Genomic DNA, 24,077 nt, shown 5'->3' with positions numbered 1-24,077 from the left:
ACACAATGAATTACTTGGATTTTATTTAAACCGTGGATATAAAGGCAATATTTTAAAGAGTACTTGCCTTTTAGTTTTTGAAGATGAATTCCTGAAACAAAATATAGGGTTGAATATAGCATCCTTACCAGTGCATATAACTAAGATTTCAGTCCTTTGATTTGATGAAAATTTTGCTAATTCATGTTATCTTTAAAACCTTTTTTGGCTGACTCGGAGTGTTTTGGCATGGGACTTAATTTTCTTCAAATATTTTACATTTTCAAATCATTTGGAAATTAAGACTACCTAATACATGCCGCTTTTATTTTTAATGTTTTCTTTATTTGTTCCCAGTTTAAGTACAATGATGCTTTTTATTATAAAACTCTATGATCACACAGTTTTAAACATTTTATTTTATAGGTCAGACTGCGTGTGATGCTCATAGTTTCAAACAATGACTGCACAATGACTGCATCGTATCTTTGAACGTTTTTTTTTTATTTTTGTAAATAGTTTGAATGCACTGTGCTGTTTGTGGAGTTTTGTGCTGTTCTTCCATGTTTCTTGTTTGTGAGTTTTTGTTTTTATGTTCTATGTCTTTGGCGTTTACCCAGTGCCATTAAACCGGGTTTATGTTTAAACTTTTTGCTGCTGAGCTTGTTTCTGTAACTTTTCGTATGAATATTGCATTCGTTATCAAAAGATAAACAACCTAATTTTTTTCTATAATGGGCAAAGTTGTGTACTCATGATTTAAAAAATAACATATTCTTGTGAGAAGTGCTATATTATAATTAATATTACGACAAACCATATTAATTTGATTTAAGTTTTTGGGGTTTTTTTTACTAATAACACATGCAACCGTTTGACTAATGTATTATTCGAATGTTTTTTGCATTCAATGACATAGAAGTGATTTGTTTAGATTTATAACAATTATAAGTCACCATACATTTAGATTTACCAGGAAGAATTAACAGGTTGCTGTTTGAGCACCAGGAAGCCACTTCAGCTCAATCTTCTCGTAAAGATAGCTGAATTACTGCAAAGCAAAGAGATCAATACATAACTTGTTTAGAGAAGGATTTATGTCAGTTATATAAATCAAAAAGAGAAGAGGTCCAAGAATGATCCTTGTTGAATGCTACTTTTACACTGGGAGGATGTTATTGGTCCAAGTGTTAACATAATGAAATGCAGGTTTCTTACCACCAAGTTTTACACATCGTCTTCGATGAGGTCTATGGTTTGAATCAGAAGAGTGATAAACTTGCAATTGTTGTTGAAGAATATGATGGTCCATAATATCAAACGCTTCGAAAATCTATATAAACGGTTCCAACAAGTTTGCCTGATTCTTTTAATTAAGAATTCACTCATCTTTTAAGTGTGGACTGACATGAATACTAATGACAAAAACCTTAATGAAGATGATGAAGTAATTGATTATTGTTTAGAAATTACTCAGTATATTTGAATTGTTTTTCAAACACTTTTAAAAAAAACCTTGTATGTTTACTTGAGATAGGGCTTTACTTGTTGAAATCGTTTTTGTGAAAGCCTCTGTGTAATTGAATTATACACACATCGATTAGTTGATCAGGAAATACTCCACTCGAAATTGTGCTGCTATTGTTGGAAGTTAACGGTCAAAAACCAACTTATCCACATCATTTGATGTTCATTGATACTAATTGACCATTTGCCAGTTTCATGAATGGATCAAGGTCGTTATTTTATAAGTCATTTCCTTCAATATGTATATAAAGCACAAATCAAAACTATATGATTTATTTATTTCCATAACTTTGAGTTCAATTTAAATACTTTTTAATGTTGAAGTAGCATATGTGGCAAAATAATAAACATTTGACACTTACAAATGTCAAATTACGACTAGAACTAATTAAGAGCATGAATGAATTGTGCCTAAGAATCGTCTGAGTTATATATCATTTAAAGATGCATTCTTAGTCCCAAATAAAATTTACCACAATTAATATATTGTTTTAATATTCCTTTAGGGATGAATAAATGTCTAAAACAATGGTTCTCATGAAGGATACTGGGTTGAATTTAAAAGAAAAGTGCATAAATCACGGTATTTCTACCTTAGGAGACTATAGTAGATGACAGTAAATCTGTTAACATTCACCAATCCTTAATAGATTTGCGCTTTCTGCTATTAAATACACAGTTGCAATCTTGTTTTCAGTAATTAATATCATTATTTAGTAAGAAGTTGAAGGTTTATCACTCAAAATTTATGTTTATTATACATGAGTATGTATTGATTTTGAATAAGGGTGTCACTATAAGTCACTTTAAGGAACTTAATAATGGAACAGTTATGAATTTGAAATAGTGTGTGAATGTTGTGTATTTTTTATTAAATACTTATTCAAGTGAAACAGATTTATTTGCGTCATATTCGATCTTTTCAACAATATTTTAAATGTTAGTAAAGTTGGATGTGATAACAGGTAATATGCTTGCAGCGTCTTTAATGTAAATGTGATCATCATTTTAAAGAAGTGTGGCCATAGTTAGTAGCTATTCGGTTTTAGTTAAGGAAATAATATTGCAGCATGAATATGGAGTGGATTTGAATTCTTTGATTTGATTTGCTGTACAAGTGATTTTAATTTATTTGTCCATTTCACATAATATAATGCCTAGCGATCGACTTTTAGTATTCTTTATGCTTGGTTGTAATGAGAAATATTTCGAAACAAAAAGTTGACTGGAAGTATTATTCTAGACTTGATCAGATTTCTGATATTCGCTTTGTATACAATTGAAGATGGTGATATTACGAGATTTTGTCGTAGGCACGCTGGTAAGATGAGACCAAGATGTTTAATATAACTTCTTTGTTGCTTATTTTGATCAGCTTTATCTTCGTTCTTTAGTTTATGGCGTTTAAGTGCGGTTATAAATTCCTCAGAGAACCATCCTAATGGATTGAAAGATTGTACCTGCTTGGTTTTCATGTGTGCATTATTGGACTATTTAATCTTAATACAATCAATATTACACAATCAATTATCAATTCGAACTTCAGCAATATTTCACCGCATAAAGATTGAATATTGTTTCAGCATATTTTTAACAAGCAACATTTTCTAAAATGAACTAACAAATTGTATCTCGATGATTTATTAATTATCGTAATATTATGATGATATTCTAATGCTATTCGTGTTTGTTGACATTTGGCGTTCTATTTCTCGTTGATTATATTATGATGATATTCTAATGCTATTCGTGTTTGTTGACATTTGGCGTTCTATTTCTCGTTGATTATATTATGATGATATTCTCTAATACGTTTGTTATCGGTGTTGGTTGATTATATGTTGGACTTCGTGGATGTGAACATGTTAATATAAATCTTTTAAAGTGTGACCACTAGGCCCGTCCCTGTATTATCCATGATACATTGAACAAGAGTTTGTACAGTGTGCTTGAAAGATATTTACTGCATAGAGTTTCAAAGAAAGGCGTAAGTCGGAATACATGGTTTTGCAGCGTTCTGAGATACAAGGATTGGTGCGTTGTTGGGTTGCTTGTCAGTGGTACCGCAACCTTGTAACATGGTACATGTTTCTGCGTTTCCCCATGCAGTTATTTCTTTATTGCCCTGTATTACTTTGGTTACTGGCAGGAATTTCGCAATAGAAGTCGATTACAACCTCGGAGATTTCAAATAATTGACAAATACTCATATTTGTCTTGCATTGATAAATGTGTCACATTTCAGATAATAACATATTAAAAATATCCGTTTTTAGCTTGAAGTGTGTTATGAAGGCATCATTTACGTGTAAAACAGAGTTCGCAATGAAGTAAAATCAATCGAATGGCTCTGCAAATGTGCCGTTAAATCAAACATATCAGTAAACCTTCATGGTTATCTGTTGATTTCATTAAAAACGCTGATCACATTCTGAACACATTGTGAACCCTTTCTGAACATATTCTGAACATATTATGAAAACGTTCTGAACACATTCTGAACCCTTTTTGAACACATTTTGAACACATTTTGAACACATACTGGACCCTTTTTGAACACATTCTGCACACTTTATGAACACATTCCAATTTCTGAACACATTCTGAGAATATAAAGGATATTATGCAAATACAAATAAAAAACCGTAATCGACTTGAGCAGGACGGAGATACACGGTGACTACAAGTGATATTGTTCTGATAAGTTAACAGCGTTAAAATAGCTAAAGTTGTTGTACAAACGTTTAAGATATTTTAATCTACAACAATTAATGTTTTTGGAGCATCATCTTTCAAAACTTCATTCAGGTACTCTTTTTAAGAAGCCTGTTTACAAACTGAGCAACGCCTGCTGATAAAATGAAAAGGAATACAGTTTAAACAGTATTAAATTTTATTAAAATACATTTACACGTGAATATACACAAATACCATGCATGATTATGTAAATACAGCGCATAAATAAATAAGATATACGAAAATGCATAACAGTAGTTACGTTTTTCAGACAGTATATTTTGAATATTAATATTTCTTAGTTTTAATATATGAACCATACTAGGCTGCAAAGAGGTAAAATTAGTTGTTTTTATTGAATAATTAATAAGAATTTTGAAGAATGTTGGGCCACAGTCTCAGAAAGGTTTGAAAGAGATAGGATTATTATTGCATTATTCCATTTATACATCTAAGTATATATACTATTGTAAGACTATACGCATGTGTGAGTATATATATGCTAATTTATCGATATATGTATTAACGATCCAATTCTATACCGTATGCTCCGTATCAGCATCTTATTGCTAAAACAAATATCAAAATACCATACATATGTGATGCGTTTTGTTGATTTCCCTCGCAATACCTTCATTGATGATTCCGTGGGCGATTATGAGAAAAAGTCATTTTTTATTTATGTTTTTCGTTATTGTTATGAAGAGGCGTATTTTTATACACCCACCTATTCGCTATATTGCTATTTATTAGAACAGCAATATAGGTATGTGGCTAACAAACTTATTTCAACATTACAATAAAAGCTACAGGAACAAATCTTGAACGTATTATACTAGTATATATAACTGACATGCTGTTATGTCTAAATGAAATGGCATTATGTCTAACTTTTATGTTGTCATGTCTAACTGACTTGCTATTATGTTTTACAGACGTGTTGTTATGTCTAAGTGACAGTTTATATCGTATTTCAAAATTCTGCATTTCTTGAAGAAATTATGTGTCTTTAGTAGTTTTGTCATTTAAAATAACAGTGTGTACATCTTCAGAACATCGCGTACTAATACTCAGTAGGTACACTACCTTTGACCTCGCACTTACTTAAACAAGATTTGTCGCCGTAACCCCAATCCACCTTTTAATCTAAACCGGAAAGACAGCTATTACAATAACAAACATTAATAAGGTAATTATGTCGGTCTCCGAGAGCTCCACCCCTCATTTATCTCATCATTATTGACAAAGGCAAAATTAAACTCATAAGCCTCAACTAAGAAAGCATCAACACTGAGATCAATTAGGTTTAAAACAGCAAACGAGTCAAGTTAACTTTGAAATTAACTCAATGTACTCGGCGTTCTCGCGAGAACATACAGATATCAGCTGCCGAAACACCTCCAACAGCAGCGCCAGTTTTCCTCTATGATCAATCAAAACCTATAACCGTGCAAATTATTAGGAAAATATGAAGTATGTATTAAAAACATATTTATTTCGTAAAAGCTTCTTATAAATTTCAATTACCTATAATTTATTTCGACATTTTTCCCGTCTTCTTGCAAGAATAAAACGTTTTATACATTCGCGCATTAACGTAATAACATTGCCATTCCCATGAACCATGGTTCCGTCCATAGCTGAGGTGGTTGGCACCCTGACCTTTCGGTGTGTCATCCAATATCCTGCTTGACGACAGTCGTCTATCTAGATCAAATGAATTAGCTATCCAGTAAGAAAACTACACCGAGGCTAAGCCTCACTTGATGTCAGCAAGAAAAAAATGACCGTCTTATTGGGCATTTCATTTCCGAACAATATTATCCGCATTAAATAGGCAGGCAATATAAAGACACTGTCAAATTTGGCATTAGTTCTACGACATACTAGATTAAAACCCATATTTCCAGTCAATGAAATCACCTTAAAGTTGCACTCTCGCAGATAGAATGTTTTGACAACATTTTAATTGTTTGTCTTGAAAGAGCCAATTTTTACGCTGCTGACAAAAAAAAATAGATCGCAGGTTTTAATATTTAAGTTCAAAAATTGATGTTTTATGCATTTTTCTTAAACCGTTACTAACGGTTTAAGCTATAAAAATATTTTTCTAATGAAAATCTGCGATCTGAATTTTTGTCAGCAATCTTTTATCATTGGTTTCCAAATATTTACGCAAAAATTGCTCTTTCCAAGACAAAAAATAAAAAAAGTTGTAAAACTGATATATCTGTGAGAGTGCAGCTTTAAATCAGCCTTCACTAATTACCATGCTTAAGCGTTATTTATATGGTTTATACAATTTAACAGACGTCATATGTTCGTTTCCCGCCTGCCAAAACAAACCTACAAATTAAGACATTTCGAACATATTAGGTGCATCCAAATTAGTTAGAAGGCTCGCCTACTGCGCTCACATCTCCCATTTCAATCATTTAGAATGTATTTATTATGTTTCAATTATCAAATATAAAGCTATCAATGTACAAGTTTAAGTCCATTTCCAGTAAATACACCGGGTCCAATACCTAAACATTTATTCAACATCCTGTTTAAAGGAACAAGGCTAAGGGCGACGAAACACCACCACAGATCAACATTTCTGTTTTAATAAATGTTGGGGAAGCGCATTGGAACGGTCAATCACGGTACCAATATCAGAGTTGCATGTTCCAAATAAAGACATTCACATTGTAGAATTATTCAAAGGTTTCACTTCGCCCAATGACATCAAGTTGAAAGTTGAAACGCTTTGGCGGCTGATCAAGAACATTATTACAGATTTTTGATATAATATTATATATATATATATATATGAGCCGCGTCGCGACAAAACCTGTCTTAATGACCAAAATATTAATGTATTTTGCTCGAGATTACCTAGTTTGATTTACCAGTATGCATCATGGCATGTGGAGATCTGCAATGAGGCATTTTATTGTAAGTTCACCTTCAACTCAAGTAATATAGAAATAGTATTGCCGTTGGTAAAATCTTCAGTCCTATACTCAAGGTCTCGTCTGTATCAGAGCATGTTTATCACAGATCGATACCATTGGCACACTCTTGGTTCAGGCAGATTATAACAGCCGGTTTCCACGAGCTTAGCATTATTATATGCGACCTTCAATTATAAACATTTACCAGGATCATCCGCCCCTTGGATATACTGGTAGGCTATAAACAATTCCGATACCTGATAGGGTTAAACTATGCTTTCAAGCCCACACACACAAAGAAACAACAAATCACGCATATGAATGCTTCCAGGACATTGAAGTCGGATTTTGCAGGATTTCTTCTTTGTTGTAATTAAACTACATTTTCAAAATGTCTCACAAAGACATATATAAGTTCGTCATCGACCGTGGAAAACTATTTTCTGAAAGTAAAATTTATATAATGTTTTTAATCTAAATAGCTTAAATAACTAAAAAGACACGCACAAAAGAAACATTGTCTTGCATGAGGGAACATGGAACCGACCCTGACGGCATATTCACATTAAAACTCCTTAGTATCAACAACTATTGGGGTCATTGGTGAACTATTTTCAACAAACTGATTATGCCTCACTTCCACAGTTCATATTCGACAATAAAAACGTTAGTAAATTATTAAAGTAATTGCGAAGCGGACCAGACAATATTATGGAGCAGCAACTTAAAACAATGGCATACCTCTATTACTTAATATTTAGTTCACGTGGCATTACAATAACAGCTCTATTGCGCTTCACAATGATAGCGTTTGGCAATCATGAATGACTGCGGATATTTCCTGTGGCAGTTCATACTGGGCAAACGGAGCATCATGATGAATGAGACTTGTGCTGCTATTTAATTTACACTGTTGAGTGCTCTAAAGCTGCCATTTATTTTATTAGCAAAACCAAAGGAGATGCCATTCAATATCACTCATAGCAAAGTTTTTGTGCGTGAAAATGATTCTATTTTTTGTAACGAAATAGGTATGAAATTGTGAAGACGGATATTTCAGGGGGTGATTTTGCAAAGAGAGATCGGTGGCTGGAAGCGGATTTCAATCGTTCAATGTCGCTCGTGTGGGTTGTTTCTTCTGGTGTTGTTTCTTTTGGGTTTTCTTTTGTATGTTCATGATTTCTTTAATATCTGTCAGCAGATATCGTGATTCGATCTGTCGATGAAGGCATTTATTTTGAGTCGTGCCTTATAAAGTGGATGAATGGCCCGGACTTTGACTACTACTACTCGTGGCTCGAGGGGTCGATAAAGGTCCCGTACTTTGACTCTTGACTAAGGTACTCGTGTGTCAGGTAGTCGATTAAGGTCCCGTACTTTGACTCTTGACTAAGGTACTCGTGTGTCAGGCAGTCGATGAAGGTCCCGTACTTTGACTCTTGACTAACGTACTTATGTGTCAGGTAGTCGATTAAGGTCCCGTACTTTGACTCTTGACTAAGGTACTCGTGTGTCAGGTAGTCGATTAAGGTCCCGTACTTTGACTCTTGACTAAGGTACTCGTGTGTCAGGCAGTCGATGAAGGTACCGTACTTTGACTCTTGACTAAGGTACTTATGTGTCAGATAGTCGATTAAGGTCCCGTACTTTGACTCTTGACTAAGGTACTCGTGTGTCAGGTAGTCGATTAAGGTCCCGTACTTTAACTCTTGACTAAGGTACTCGTGTGTCACGTAGTCCATTAAGGTCCCGTACTTTAACTTTTGACTAAGGTACTCGTGTGTCAGGTAGTCGATTAAGGTCCCGTACTTTAACTTTTGACTAAGGTACTCGTGTGTCAGGTAGTCGATTAAGGTCCCGTACTTTGACTCTTGACTCGGGTACTCATTTTTCGGGTAGTGGATGTAGGGCCCGTACTTTGACTCTTCACTCAGATACTTGTGACTCGGTTTGTGAGTGTAGGGCCCGTACTTTGACTCTTCACTCAGATACTTGTGACTCGGTTTGTGGATGTAGGGCCCGTACTTTGACTCTTGACTCGGGTACTCATTTTTCGGGTAGTGGATGTAGGGCCCGTACTTTGACTCTTCACTCAGATACTTTTGACTCGGTTTGTGGATGTAGGGCCCGTACTTCGTCTCTTCACTCAGATACTTGTGACTCGGGTAGTGGATGTAGGGCCCGTACTTTGACTCTTAACTCAGATACTTGTGACTCGGGTAGTGGATGTAGGGCCCGTACTTTGTCTCTTCACTCAGATACTTGTGACTCGGGTAGTGGATGTAGGGCCCGTACTTTGACTCTTCACTCAGATACTTGTGACTCGGGTAGTGGATGTAGGGCCCGTACTTTGACTCTTCACTCAGATACTTTTGACTCGGCTTGTGGATGTAGGGCCCGTACTTTGTCTCTTCACTCAGATACTTGTGACTCGAGTAGTGGATGTAGGGCCCGTACTTTGACTCTTCACTCAGATACTTGTGACTCGGGTAGTGGATGTAGGGCCCGTACTTTGACTCTTCACTCAGATACTTTTGACTCGGCTTGTGGATGTAGGGCCCGTACTTTGACTCTTCACTCAGATACTTGTGACTCGGGTAGTGGATGTAGGGCCCGTACTTTGTCTCTTCACTCAGATACTTTTGACTCGGTTTGTGGATGTAGGGCCCGTACTTTGTCTCTTCACTCAGATACTTGTGACTCGGGTAGTGGATGTAGGGCCCGTACTTTGACTCTTCACTCAGATACTTGTGACTCGGTTTGTGGATGTAGGGCCCGTACTTTGTCTCAGGTACTCATGGCTCGGGTTGTGGATGTAGGGCCCGTACTTTGACTCTTCACTCAGGTACTTGTGACTCGAGTAGTGGATGTAGGGCCTGTACGTTGACTCTTCACTCAGGTACTTGTGACTCGAGTAGTAGATGTAGGGCCCGTACTTTGTCTCAGGTACTCATGGCTCGGGTGGTGGATGTAGGGCCCGTACTTTGACTCTTCACTCAGGTACTTGTGACTCGAGTAGTAGATGTAGGGCCCGTACTTTGTCTCAGGTACTTGTGACTCGGGTAGTGGATGTAGGGCCTGTACGTTGACTCTTCACTCGGGTAGTTTATGACGCGCCTGTTGTTATGCTAATGTACTTAGGTAGTCTCGACGGGGCCAGATCTTTGACGTCTGATAATATTTTTTTATATTAATGAATTGCAGTGTGATGGTTAGACATCCTCCATTTAAAATCGTCAAAACAAATAGTCGAAATGGTTTCCGTTTACAAATAATAAAAGGGCAGATTGTTTTTCCTTTTTTTTGTTTCGTGATATCAGTTTATAGGAATCGACCTCTTCCCAAAGAACAGATGTTAATTGGACGAGCAGTTACAGACATTCGATTTGAGTGATTTGCTAGAGCAGACAAATTACACCATCTTCATAACTTTGAGAACCTATAAACTGTTAACAATCCTCTGCAATAACACAGTGATAATGGCTTAAACAAATCTCATATTAGCCTAATTGCTTAGCCATTCATAAGCTCTGTCTTGTAAACAATTTTAGAGATATATACTCTCAGTTATTTGGTGGTTGTCTCATGCAAGGGGAATCCACGATTTAACATTGCAGGGAACTATCATCCAATCATAGAGTGGGAACTATGGGAACAAGCCTCGTACAAAGCTTATCAAGAGGGCGTTTTGCATAACGTCTATCTCAAAACGTTAAGTCAGGAACGTATGAAGACTTTTTTGCCGAAAGGAATCTGAACACGCGGCGGTAAAAGAAAATCATCATTAGAAAAAAAACTGCTGTTTATTGGACAAAACGGAAAGTAGCACTTGTAATTTATAGCAATTCTTGGGTGTAAAATACCGTTATAGTCCCACCTGAAGCATTTAACTATCAAGTTCATGGAAACTCACCACATTCTCCTATAGAGTGTGCACAAGCCAGGCCTCTTTTGAGGACAGCATATTGTTAATTACCTCCTACGCTTATGTTTCAATAGTTTACCCACAGCGACACAGACCTACAACATAAACAACAACACCGATCTGCAACACACACAACAACACAGACCTTCAACACGCACAACACAGACCTACAACATATACAACAACACAGACCTGCAACACACACAACAACTCAGTCCTACAACACACACAACAACACAGACCTACAACATATACAACAACACAGACCTGCAACACACACAACAACACAGACCTTCAACACGCACAACACAGACCTACAACATAAACAACAACACCGACATGCAACACACACAACAACACAGACCTGCAACACACACAACAACACAGACGTACAACATATACAACAACACAGACCTACAACACACACAACAACACAGACCTACAACACAGACCTTCAACACGCACAACACAAACCTACAACATATACAACAACACAGACCTACAACACAGACCTTCAACATAAACAACAACACAGACCTACAACACACAACACAGACCTACAACACGCACAACAACTAAGACCTACAACACACACAACAACACAGACCTTCAACACGCACAACACAGACCTACAACATATACAACAACACAGACCTACAACACACACAACAACACAGACCTACAACACACACAACACAGACCTACAACATAAACAACAACACAGACCTACAACACACACAGCACAGACCTACAACACGCACAACAACTAAGACCTACGACACACACAACAACTTAGACCTACATCACACACAACAACACAGACCTTCAACACGCACAACAACTTAAACCTACGACACATACAACAACACAGACCTACAACACATACAACAACACAGACCTTCAACACATGCAACAACACAGACCTACGACACATACAACAACACAGACCTTCAACACATACAACAACACAGACCTACAACACAGACCTACAACACACACAACAACACAGACCTACATCACACACAACAACACAGACCTACGACATGCACAACAGCTTAGACCTGCATCACACACAACAACACAGACCTTCAACACGCACAACAACTTAGACCTACGACACATACAACAACTTGAACCTACATCACGCACAACAACTTAGACCTACGACACGCATAACAACTTGGACCTACATCACGCACAACAACTTAGAACTACGACACACACAACAACACAGACCTACAACAACACAGACCTACAACACACACAACAACACAGACCTACAACACAGACCTACAACACATACAACAACACAGACCTACAACACACACAACAACACAGACCTACAACACAGACCTACAACACATACAACAACACAGACCTACAACACACACAACAACACAGACCTACAACACACACAACAACACAGACCTACAACACACACAACAACACAGACCTACAACACACACAACAACACAGACCTACAACACACACAACAACACAGACCTTCAACACGCACAACAACACAGACCTACAACACACACAACAACACAGACCTACAACACATACAACAACACAGACCTACAACACACACAACAACACAGACCTACAACACACACAACAACACAGACCTACAACATATACAACAACTCAGACTCTCAACATACACAATAAGTCATATCCACACCACGTGCATCATAGTAATAGTTTTTATCGGCAAATACAGGAGGTGCCACCTTTGAACGGTCAGGAAGGAAGAGCTCAATGTGGGTTTTGAGTTCTCAACGTTACATTTGCCCAAACATGTATTAATGCAAGAGATCATACCGTTTGTTTTGTGATAGTGGAGCATGGCAAATAACGTTAGATACTAAGTTGTCTTGATCCTACAACAACAAAATCTAAATTAATCGTTTATAGACGCCCCGTTTAGCCTTTAAAGTAGCAGCACTGTAAGCATGTCAAAAAAAAAAAAAAATTGACATGCCTTTTATCTATTTAATTTTGCAAATGCATCTTAAAACATAGATATGTTGTTGTTGTTGTTTTAATTTGAACGATTTCTTGGAACAGCCGACAGCTGATACAAATGTATCAGTTTGTGAATTGACTGTACTTACTTAATGTAAGAACGAGGTCGGTGTCCAAACCCGAACTGTATTCAGTAGTATGAGATTAAAAACGGGAACCATTGTAAATTGTTTTACACGTTATTTCAAGTCAATATCTCAATGTGTTTGTTCAGTAGTTCAGTGTGTAGTTATGAATATGTTTTCCATTAATGTGCGAAGTTTCATAATATTGTTCATAACTAATAGCACATTATGAGTATTACTTGTTCGTTCAGCTTTTGTTCGTTGTCTATTTTACCAACAATGAAAGATAAAATATAATTATTTCATTGAGTTCCTGCTCAGCAGTGTTGCAACACCTTGGAACCGGTTTATAGTTGTTAGTAATGCTAGATTTAAACACACACACACATAAAAGCAATATACACCATGTTCAAGTTTATTAGTATTAATGTATTCACATTCTATTGCAATTTGATCATGATTTCATGTTTGTTCCTTTTCTAAGAATGTGAAAAGTAGAAACTTCGTTCTGCTGAAAACCTTTATTCCTGCAATCGAAATAAAAATTGATTGAAAATAGAGGTTCAGCTCTGTAAGCCACATAAAATAAATAGAAAAAGATAAGATTTCCCGAAATACATCTTTAACACGAGAAAGTTGTGTAACTTGAAAATGAACAAGATTAAGATCAAATTTTAGAATGATTTAATACATAGTTCGTTCTCTGTGCTATTCGAAACATTTATGCCCTTATAATATATCATCTTATTGCTTGAAGGAAATTTTTGCGTTTGTTTGTGTTTGTTGGCAAAATCACGATTTAAACTCACATGGAATTATTGTCAGGCGCGTAGCTGACTGTACGCAAATACGCAGTTGCTTAATGAAATTTTGACAGATCGAAGTTTTTGTCATACCAAAAACCCTGAATTTGAAATTAAACCGAAGGGGGGGCGGGGGTGTGGTAGGGGTTAATATGCTTTTCGTCATCGATCAACGTAATCCCAAATTGGCCCTAGCTACGCGCCTGATAGTGTTGTGCGGATTGTCGACCACATACAATTCAAATAGCACATAACTTTATTTAAGAAGATGCGTTTATGTGTGTTGTGCGGATTGTCGACCACATACAATTCAAATAGCATATCACTTTATTTAAGAAGATGCGTTTATGTCGGAAGCGTATATAAAGTATTACAAATAATAATAATTCGAAACTGGCATTCCACAACTTTAAAATGATCTGTTTTTTATGTATTTGGTACTAGTACGTGCAGTTTATGTAGTTTTTCCATTCTAAATATAGAATTTGGCATTCCGTATGGAGTTTAAATTTTAAAGATCCTTTTTTGTTGTTTTTCATGAACGTAACGCATTTCATTTGGAACTTCTCGGCCATTTTTATCGAAAAACATGTATGCCGGTATATCAGTTGAAGTAGTTCGTAATTTTTTTAATTATATCATTAATGAAATGTAGTGTTTTAGAGTTGTATTTATTGATCTAAGTTTAAATTGATTGCCAGTGAATATATATAATTGCTAACATAATTAAGATTCGCATGAGTTAAGTCATAAAGTTTAACTGCTAAATAAAATTACTACGCGATCTACTTGACTTAAACGTACCACTCTTTGAGTATGTAAACCGTCCAAATTCATCCGAGGTTGTTTTCGATAAAAATGGCCGAGGAGCACCGAATGAGCATATTTCGCATTTTCTTTCCACTGAGTATGCTATCAAATGTATGTAGAAAAAAGAAGTATATCACTCACTTAATGTTGAATTTGGTTTGCAGCAGCATTTGCGCTGTGCTGCCTATGGTTAATATTAGTCAATATATACCAAAACATTGATTACCTCGTCGTCTGGGTGTAGTCTGGGGATGACGATATCGATGACGTCATCAAGTATAGTGCGCGTGTCACAGTTCATTGAGCACGTCGTAGTCGGTGGAGGAGGGGGTGGGGGTGGTGTGGTAAATAACTGAAATGCAAGTGTATATGTTTGCGGTTATAGGTAAGAAATCAAACTAAATTAAAGGAAAATGAAGATATTTGCGTACAACTTGCAGGTCGTCTGAGTATGTGTGTAACGGAAAAGAGTCAGGATTTGGTTAAAAGAAGGTATAGGTAATGGGATAAATAAACGTTATGTTTTACGTCACACTTAGCACATAGGGCACAGTCTACTTGAATTTCCACTCACACATTGGTCAACTAGTATTCAAAAGACTTGTCACAACCTGTATGATGCTGTATGCGAGGAGGACCCCACATGTTATAAGTATGAGGCCGACCATAACCAATCTCCGGAGGGTGGACCTGCGTCTCTCCACGGCCGTGTTGCCTCCTCTTCTGTGGATGTTGAGAAGGTCCTCCTTGATCTGAACCCAGCCGATTGGACCGAGCGAACTGTGTCGTGAAGAAACTTTAGAATATTATTCTATGCACACTATTCAATAAAGTACTGACATAACGTAATAAAATGTCTACATGATATAAAGATGTATCCGCGTAATATAATAAAAACTGTCATAATATATGTACAAAACAACAACATATAACGATATACTGACATAACATAAATATGTTATCACAACATGTAAAGGACTTGGTACATAATGTAATAAAATAAAACAAAACATAATAACAAAGTTTTAAGACTGCGAAATACATTGTTGGATTTCCAAAAACGTGTATCGTGTATTACAAGACACCGCAAAACTGTTTAGACATGAAATACCGGCAAAGCGGTTGCCGTATGTATCAATTATATAATCTTGTCGTATTAAGTTTTCTTGATGGTTTTGGTGGCATCAATGTTAGGTTTAAACTCTATCAATATTGTAATTTGTGAAAAATATAGCTCATAATATTGGCAAAGTTAGTGTGTAGCTATCAGTATCACTTACTAGTGTGTGTTTACATAACAAGTATGTTTCTGTTCTTTAAATAATTTCAAGGGCGAGTTGTCGGCTAATACTTTTAAACATAAAGGACAGTGTGCCTTGCCGGAGAATAAATAGTTTTATCCTTCCACATCTGAGGAATGTATGGTGGCCTAAAGGTTACATGCGCAATTGGTTTTGAGCTCTCATCGCAATGATTTAGTATACCGTGGCCACGAACTATTTTCTCGTTCCAACGACTAAGTTATGTCGTGAGCATGACTCAAATCTGGTTCTTACTATTTGTTATCGTGGCCACGGCTTTGAGACGACCAGGTCGTGGGAAATAGATAGTAAGCCGTTGTCACGAGATACTTAGTCATGGGAACGCATTAACTTAGTCGTGGCCACGAGATCTCTAAGTCGTGGGAACGATATAGTAAGTCGTGGCCACGAGATCTCTAAGTCGTGGGAATGAAATAGTAAGTCGTGGCCACGAGATCTCTAAGTCGTGGGAATGAAATAGTAAGTCGTGGCCACGAGATCTCTAAGTCGTGGGAATGAAATAGTAAGTCGTGGCCACGAGATAAAAAGAGTCATACATATGTCACCTCTATGCCACAGTAAGAATGCGCCTTTTTGTAACGGTTAAAGGTTGATAGTATGTCGCATAACCATTTCTTTCATGTAAGACTGTACTGACATTTTTTCTTTTTAGTGTTCTACACAATATTGTGTAAACTACACTCTCAGACTGTTTATTTCTGCTTCAGTCTTCCCCTGATTGCAATAAATAACGGCTGACTGCTGCTTTATTGAAATATATATATTGGTAAATTTGAAGTATACTCACTGCCTTCTCATTAAATAAAATACTATGATGAACACTAACAACAACAACAACAAGAACAATAACAACACCAGTAACAAAAACAACAACAACAAAGACCTTTATGTGATATAACTTTGTTTTTCATACAGCAACATTCAAGAAAAAAGTATCAGATTACATTGTGATGGGCCCGAATGATATTTAGGAATACTGTTATTTCAATTCAATATATATTAACACACGTATAGTCCGTTAATAAAAGGAATACAATTCTTATATCACTCTGAATACATTTCCTTCGACGCAAATTTCATCCGTTGTTACTAAGCCAGAATATAGTTCCATATTAATTTTAATTCTGTTGTCATTCAATATTTCCTGTTGTACGTTCATGCCAAAACGTTGATAATTTAAGGACGACAGTGCATCCGCTGAGAGACAACATTTCAGTGGTATGCCTTGTCTCAGGTTTGAGAACTTGTGCGTAGGCTATAAATAAATGCAGTATAGTGATATGGCGGCCATCCATCAGAGAGTAGCATAGTATCTTGGGGTTTTTATTTTCATATAAAACAATTCTCCTTTTTGTCGCCTAGACATGTCTGTTGACATTTTTGTTACAACAGAACTAGTAGCTGGCGACCGCTGAAGGACATATTTCGTTATAATGGTGTACTTTCTAGTATACGGTGTAAAGACTTTAACAACATAGCTTACTCGCCATTCTTTAGGAATAACCCCTCGCCTATAGTATGTTTAGTAAATAATCGTAGGTATTACACGCTACATTACATGTATGATTATGTGCCGCTTAAGGCCGCCCTCATATAATCGTATGTATGATTGTGAATACTTTAACTATCATATAGCTCATCAGCATGAAAGGAGATCAGTGAGCAAGATTACGAACAGTCTTAAGTCCAATTCTAGACTCAGATTTAGAAAAGAACATTTATGAAATTATTATAATAAGAATCATTTTTATTCCATTCTTTTTACAAAAAATGAATGTGAACAATTGTATATTATCGAATAGAAATAACATTCAGCATCGATACTTACATAGAAAGAAACTTACAATGAAATAAATATTTGCAATTTTGCAACTTGAGTCTGAACTCAGAATTGAGACTGTTTGTCCCGGGACCAGGTTTAAGAAAGTGTGTTATGCCAGGTCACTAGGAATTAATTTAGAAAAATCTTATTTTAACACATAATTTTATATCATATGGACCAAAATCATTACTGAACGAAGCGTTTGTCAAGTCAAAAATGATTTTGTAAACCATATGAACAGCATATTTCGCAGCGAATAAGTACATAACTATTGTATTGAATGATATCATGATGTTGGTATTTGTTTTGTAAAGTCGGATTATCCTTTGAACTGGTACGGGCAGGTATTCCAAACAAATTTGTTTTTGCAAAGTGATATGTTACCGTGTAAACACTGTTGATGGAAATAATGTTGGCAGAATTTAAACCTTCAAATCAATAATGTTGATTTAAGAATGTCGTATAACTATGTAATTTTTTAAACAAAATAAACATCGACGATTAAAATACGAATGAACAGTTTACTCAAATTGTTCAACGCATGAATACGAGTATTGTATGTCATCGAAAAATGTATGTTACTATTGCACTATTGTCAATTGTAACCACGGCCCCCAGGTCTGGGGAATAGCGGGGACTTTGACTTTCGGTCCAGCCAATCTCCGGTAAAATATCCGTCCTACGGGGACAAACTGCTGATAAAATGCACCCGCTGCCACGGGGACAAACTAGTTTAGGCCAATTCCCCGCTGTTTTCGGCGCGAACACAAAACCATCGCGTTCACTCGGCACTGCGGAGCCACCTGGACGGTAAAAACACTGCCCATTTCCCCCACTATCCTCGGTATACCTCGGACCTATGGGGGCGGGGGGGGGGGGTACAAATGACTGGTGCATTACAACGACAATATTATACAAATAAGGAGTAACCAATACATGTTTCATATCTCAAGGATGCGTTGGGTATAAGCGAGTGTAACATTGAGGCTACGTGTGGACTTTTATGGTATAAAAGGCTCGGATGTTGAAGAGTGTAATATGTCTTTTAGGACTGAAATGTCCTTATAATGAAGAGAAACACTATACTGTTGTTTACAGAAACGCGATATCAAAGAGGAAGATTTGCCTTATTTGGAGAATAAGCCGTTAATCTTGTCCAAAACAAATAAAAAAAACGTGTTTGTATATTTTTTTAAGGACTCGTCGACTTTGAAAAAGGGTCCTTTAAACAAACGGATATCTATCTTAATTTGATTGATTTTATACCGGTTAAACAGAGACTGGGCCAGGAATACTATCATTTAGAACACTAAGCATGCTATGTTTGTTGAGATGCGATTATCATATCAAAGTGGTCGCCCATAACCGCATTTAAAGGGACTCGTTCAAAGACCTTATTTTGGCGTCCAGATTGAGATAGCTTACTAACTTCCATGAACAAACACTGAACAGCAACTGGCAGATACTCATTTGAACCGAATGTTGTAGGTACAAGTCATTATAACTTTAATGGAGTTATTTTATGTTTTTGTCAAAATAAAGCATTTTCTGACATATCTTAAATGAACTGTGCACAGCACTTATTTAAACGTTCAATGATGTTTTATCATTGTAACAAGCAGTTTGTTTACATTTCACAATCGATGTATGACCCTATAAATCATGAACAAGTCCCTTTAATTCGATATTCAGTGGCGGATCCGTAGTCTAGTGGTAACATGTTGACTGTCAATACAGTGTTCAGCCTAATGTAATGGTTAAGTTAATTGATATTAGCGTTTTCTTGCTTGGCTTCGTCTTGTAAAAGAATAAAACGCGATCTTCACTGATTAAGTAATTACTGGAATATGAACGATAGTGTATGTGCGGAGAGCAAGGCATTGCATAGTCAAAATAAAACAGATTTCATACATTTTAACATTCATTTAATTCCAAATGGAGGTCCTTAAACTGATAACATATTGCATACATTAGTATTTTGAGCATAATTATTATATTGATTTATTTCAATTTAGCTAGGTAAATTAACAGTCACTATTTAATTTCCTTTTCAAAAGAATCTTTTATGTAAGATTGAATTAATGATTGATGATGATGATGATGATGATGATGATGATGATGATGATGATGATGATGATGATGATGATGATGATGATGGGAGGAGGAGGAGGAGGAGGTGGAGGAGGAGGAGGAGGATGGATGGTGGTGGTGGTGGTGGTGGTGGTGATGGTGACGATGATAATAATTTTACTGCGTATCCACTTAATGGTTTGGAAAAAAAATCATTAAACGTGGGAACTAGATCAAAGTCGACCTGGCTGTTTATAAATATTTACAGACTAGAAAGACGGCCCACCTGTAATACCTAGCGGCCGGGTCCGCGAACATGTCCGGCTCAACGTCGGAGAACTCTTCGTCCTCTCTGCGCTCTTTCTTGCCGCACCCGGCGCTCCACGACGAGCTGCTTCCAGGCGACGTCTCATGTTGCCCCATATAAGCCGCTTCCATTCTCCTGCGTGCACGCATTGCAGCCATCTTGGAGGCAATCATACGGGCATTCGCTTCCATCCATCGTCGCTTGCGCTGTTGATATTTGTCTTCGACAGACCGCCAAAAATTAAGCGAGTTTGTGTAATCGAAATGGGGACGGACGCTCATTTTATAGACGCCGTATATTTCACGCTTAGCGTCTGTATTCATTTAAACATTAAAGAAATACTTGATTATTTGTTTAATATTTTATAAGGTGAAAACTTTTTTGAAATGCTTTCGATAAGACACGACACGAACTCGAGGACTCGTCGCTATTGGCGACGTTTGCAAAACAATAATGTGACGTCATGACGTAATTTAACGTCTGTAATATTCACCATTTTTCTTTTTTTTCTTTTAAAGACGTATTTGTATGCAATGTAGCAATTCTGAAAAACGAATGCGTGTTTTGATAAAAGAAAACATTCCGAAATGCATTTACCCACAAATTGACCTCAAAATAACTGTTATGTGTTGTGTTATTGAACGACGTTCAATATGTAATGAAGCACCAGAAACCAGCGATAAGTTTTGAACGCCAGATCAGTTTGTAAATAAAATACAGGGAATACACTTGATGTCTGTTATTAATCTTCGTGCGTTTGGCACAATCTGCAAATATTCAGACATGGTAAACTCCTCTCCAATAGTCGGACCTTTTTTAAAGCGTTCGCTTCAGTTATGCCTAATGTACGGAGAAAATGTATACGTTATTTCGGCAAACCATCGTAGGTGCACAAAATACGCTTTGATTTTATTTACATATTCTTACATAACGTAAACGTGCATTCTGATTGACTGATAACAACTTCTATGGATTTCAACACGTATTTACAATCAGGAAAAAAAAAATTTTTAACTATGCTAATTCAAGTACGTCTATGTAAACATTTTGCTTGCCAGTCAAGAGATATTCACGCCAACAGATTTCTGTCTGTCAGTTAACCTGCGCAATCATCTCCTCCACTTCCGAGCTGCCGTATTATACAATTACCGGCTCCCGGGATACCGCGCCGAGTTGTAAACAGATTTGCCGGGCTTTAGACGGGCGCTTGACGGCGGGAGACAAAGTGTTGGTTGAGCAACAAAAGCCCGTGTCAAGAACCCTTCATGTCCCTAACACGTGGTGCTTAATAACTGAACCTGTCAGCTCTCAGAGCCGGGCTGAAATATTTTACCCACAATTCCTTTTTGCTGAGCGTGTCTTCCCACCGAGTTGTAGATTCAAGACAGAGGGTGCATGAAAACAGATTTAAGATGGAATTAAATTTCTTATTATATTCTACGTTTGCGGTTTTGATGTGATATAGAAGGAGCTTATATAATTGTATGTTTTATTTTCATGTATGCTTTTAAAAATGGGAAAATATTCCTCAATACCATAAATATTGAATTAAACTATAATTTAAAACCATTTATGTGAAATGACCGTTGAGTTGCATTATAAGTTTAAGAGATAAAAGACAAATATCCACCTAATGATAATACATTGAAATATTAATTAAAATAATCTCAAGAAAACTATATATGATATAATTATGGCACAAGTAAAAGGGCAGTACCTTCAGACGGCATAATTTCAAATACTACATTCATTCAAGTAATAATAATAATAATAATCTAGGAAGATATATAGCGGGCAATGGCGTAAAGAAAGTTATCATCACTCTTTTAGAAATGTAATATAACGAGGCATTTATTTAAATGATTATTTCAATTACGAATTTGATGAGTTTGAATTTCTAACATTTATTTAAAGGATAAAAATAATGCGCTTAGAATGATTATCATCGAGTTGACTACATTTAATATTTCTGTCTTTATATATACTATAAAATAATGAGATTTTAGTTTTACTATTTTAACTTGAAATGATTCAATAAAGATAACCACTGAGTACGCAGCAAAGCAATACACGAGCACAACTATAAACCAGTCTGCTGGGCTCAATACACGAGTACAACCATAAACCAGTCTGCTGGGCTCAATACACGAGTACAACCATAAACCAGTCTGCTGGGCTCAATACACGAGTACAACTATAAACTAGTCTGCTGGGCTCAATACACGAGTACAACTATAAACCAGTCTGCTGGGCTCGTATTCAATAACCAACTAGGGTCAAACTTAAATATACGAGAAGAATCTGAGCGTTTTGATTGGCCAGTAATAAAACTGACCATTACTAGTATACTGAATGGAATCACTGAGGCATATCTAAGGATAAGGATAATAAAACAATTGCATACTGCCCCCAAAACATCTGAAATTGTAAAGGAGCTTTAAAACAGAATGTTTGCAGCCGTTTACCTATACATGTATAATATCTCATTTTTATATTAACAGAAAAAGGGAGACCCTGGCGACGAAGACAACATGTCCGACAAAGACAGCGCCGTAGTCATTCAGCCAATGGACAATCAGGACTCAAACAGCGACCGACCAATCAGCGAGCCCCACACAACTCCTGTTAAAGAATACTCAAATGGTGACCTAATTCAAGTGATCTGTGATAACAATGATTTACCTCCCCCTTATGAAAACCTTGACAATAACGGCACGGGTGATAACGACAAAGACAGCAATGACAAAGAAGATAACCATTCCCTTATTAGTGAGAAAAGTGATAAACCGCAAGCGGCCGAGACTGAGGATGCTGACAGCCTGTGCAGCGAGCCGCACCCTCCCCATGAGGACTGGGGCCACAAGGCCGAGTACCTGCTGGCTGTAATCGGGTACGCTGTGGATCTGTCCAATGTGTGGAGGTTCCCCTACCTCTGTTATAGGAACGGCGGAGGTAAGTGCGCAGGGTGAAAATTTGGGTTCAGCAAAAGTCTGTTAAACTAGCAATGGCTTCCTGTGTATCTTATTGTATCTGAATATATTTTTTTTCAATTTATTAATCTTTAATAGCAGGGTCAAATTAACTTGTCGGTTCTGTGGTTATGTCCTGAACACCAGACTTAAAAAGGTCTCTATTGGCATCACTGACTTTTGAATCCTTCAGCACATACGCGTTTATTGTTAACCAATTGTTTAGATTCAACTGATTTGACAACTGACAGTCAGGTGACATTGATATTTACTTTTAGGTAAAACACATCGAAATTGAAGCAGGAGACTGATATCTGTAAATAAGGATTGCTATGAAAGAACAATAAGAATGGCGCGCTTAAATAATGATTCTTCAGAGACACTTTTGTTGGAATAGTACTTTGACTAAAAAGGATGTTAATCTTGAATCAACAAGTTTTATTTTCAATTCTCTCACTGCTTGAGAATAAATGATTTGACGACTTACGCTGTGGGGGAGCTTCTCAACCAAAGGGAAGTAACTACTGCGTGGAGTTTGCTCCAAAACACGTTACCCGTATGTCCAGTGACATACAAAATTCAATGAAACTTCTTGCTTCCAAATACTGTTCATTCTAAATTGTATTTAATGGGCTAGACACCAGATGATACAATTGCAGAAAAAGAAAATGGTCGAAAACTTACATAAACTTGATATCGGTGTGTTCAACACATTAAATCGTTCTTACTGGTGTATCACATCGCGTACGACACATGCATCTTTCGCAGTGTATAC

The 24,077-nt window shown here is 36.6% G+C and overlaps 1 protein-coding gene across 1 annotated transcript in view; it reads left to right on the top strand.

The window, feature by feature from the left end:
* LOC128242295 (sodium-dependent noradrenaline transporter-like) overlaps positions 1 to 24,077 on the top strand; it is a 105,555-nt gene that overhangs the window by 60,382 nt on the left and 21,096 nt on the right. The window contains exon 2 of the mRNA XM_052959391.1: positions 22,835 to 23,285. Within this exon, the coding sequence (XP_052815351.1) occupies positions 22,835 to 23,285 (451 nt within the window). The remainder of the gene's footprint in view (positions 1 to 22,834; positions 23,286 to 24,077) is intronic.

Source organism: Mya arenaria, chromosome 8 (assembly GCF_026914265.1).
Source record: "Mya arenaria isolate MELC-2E11 chromosome 8, ASM2691426v1".
In the NCBI taxonomy this organism is placed as follows: Eukaryota; Metazoa; Mollusca; class Bivalvia; order Myida; family Myidae; genus Mya; species Mya arenaria.
Note: the sequence above shows the minus strand (reverse complement) of the source record. Positions and strands in the feature narration are given on the sequence as shown.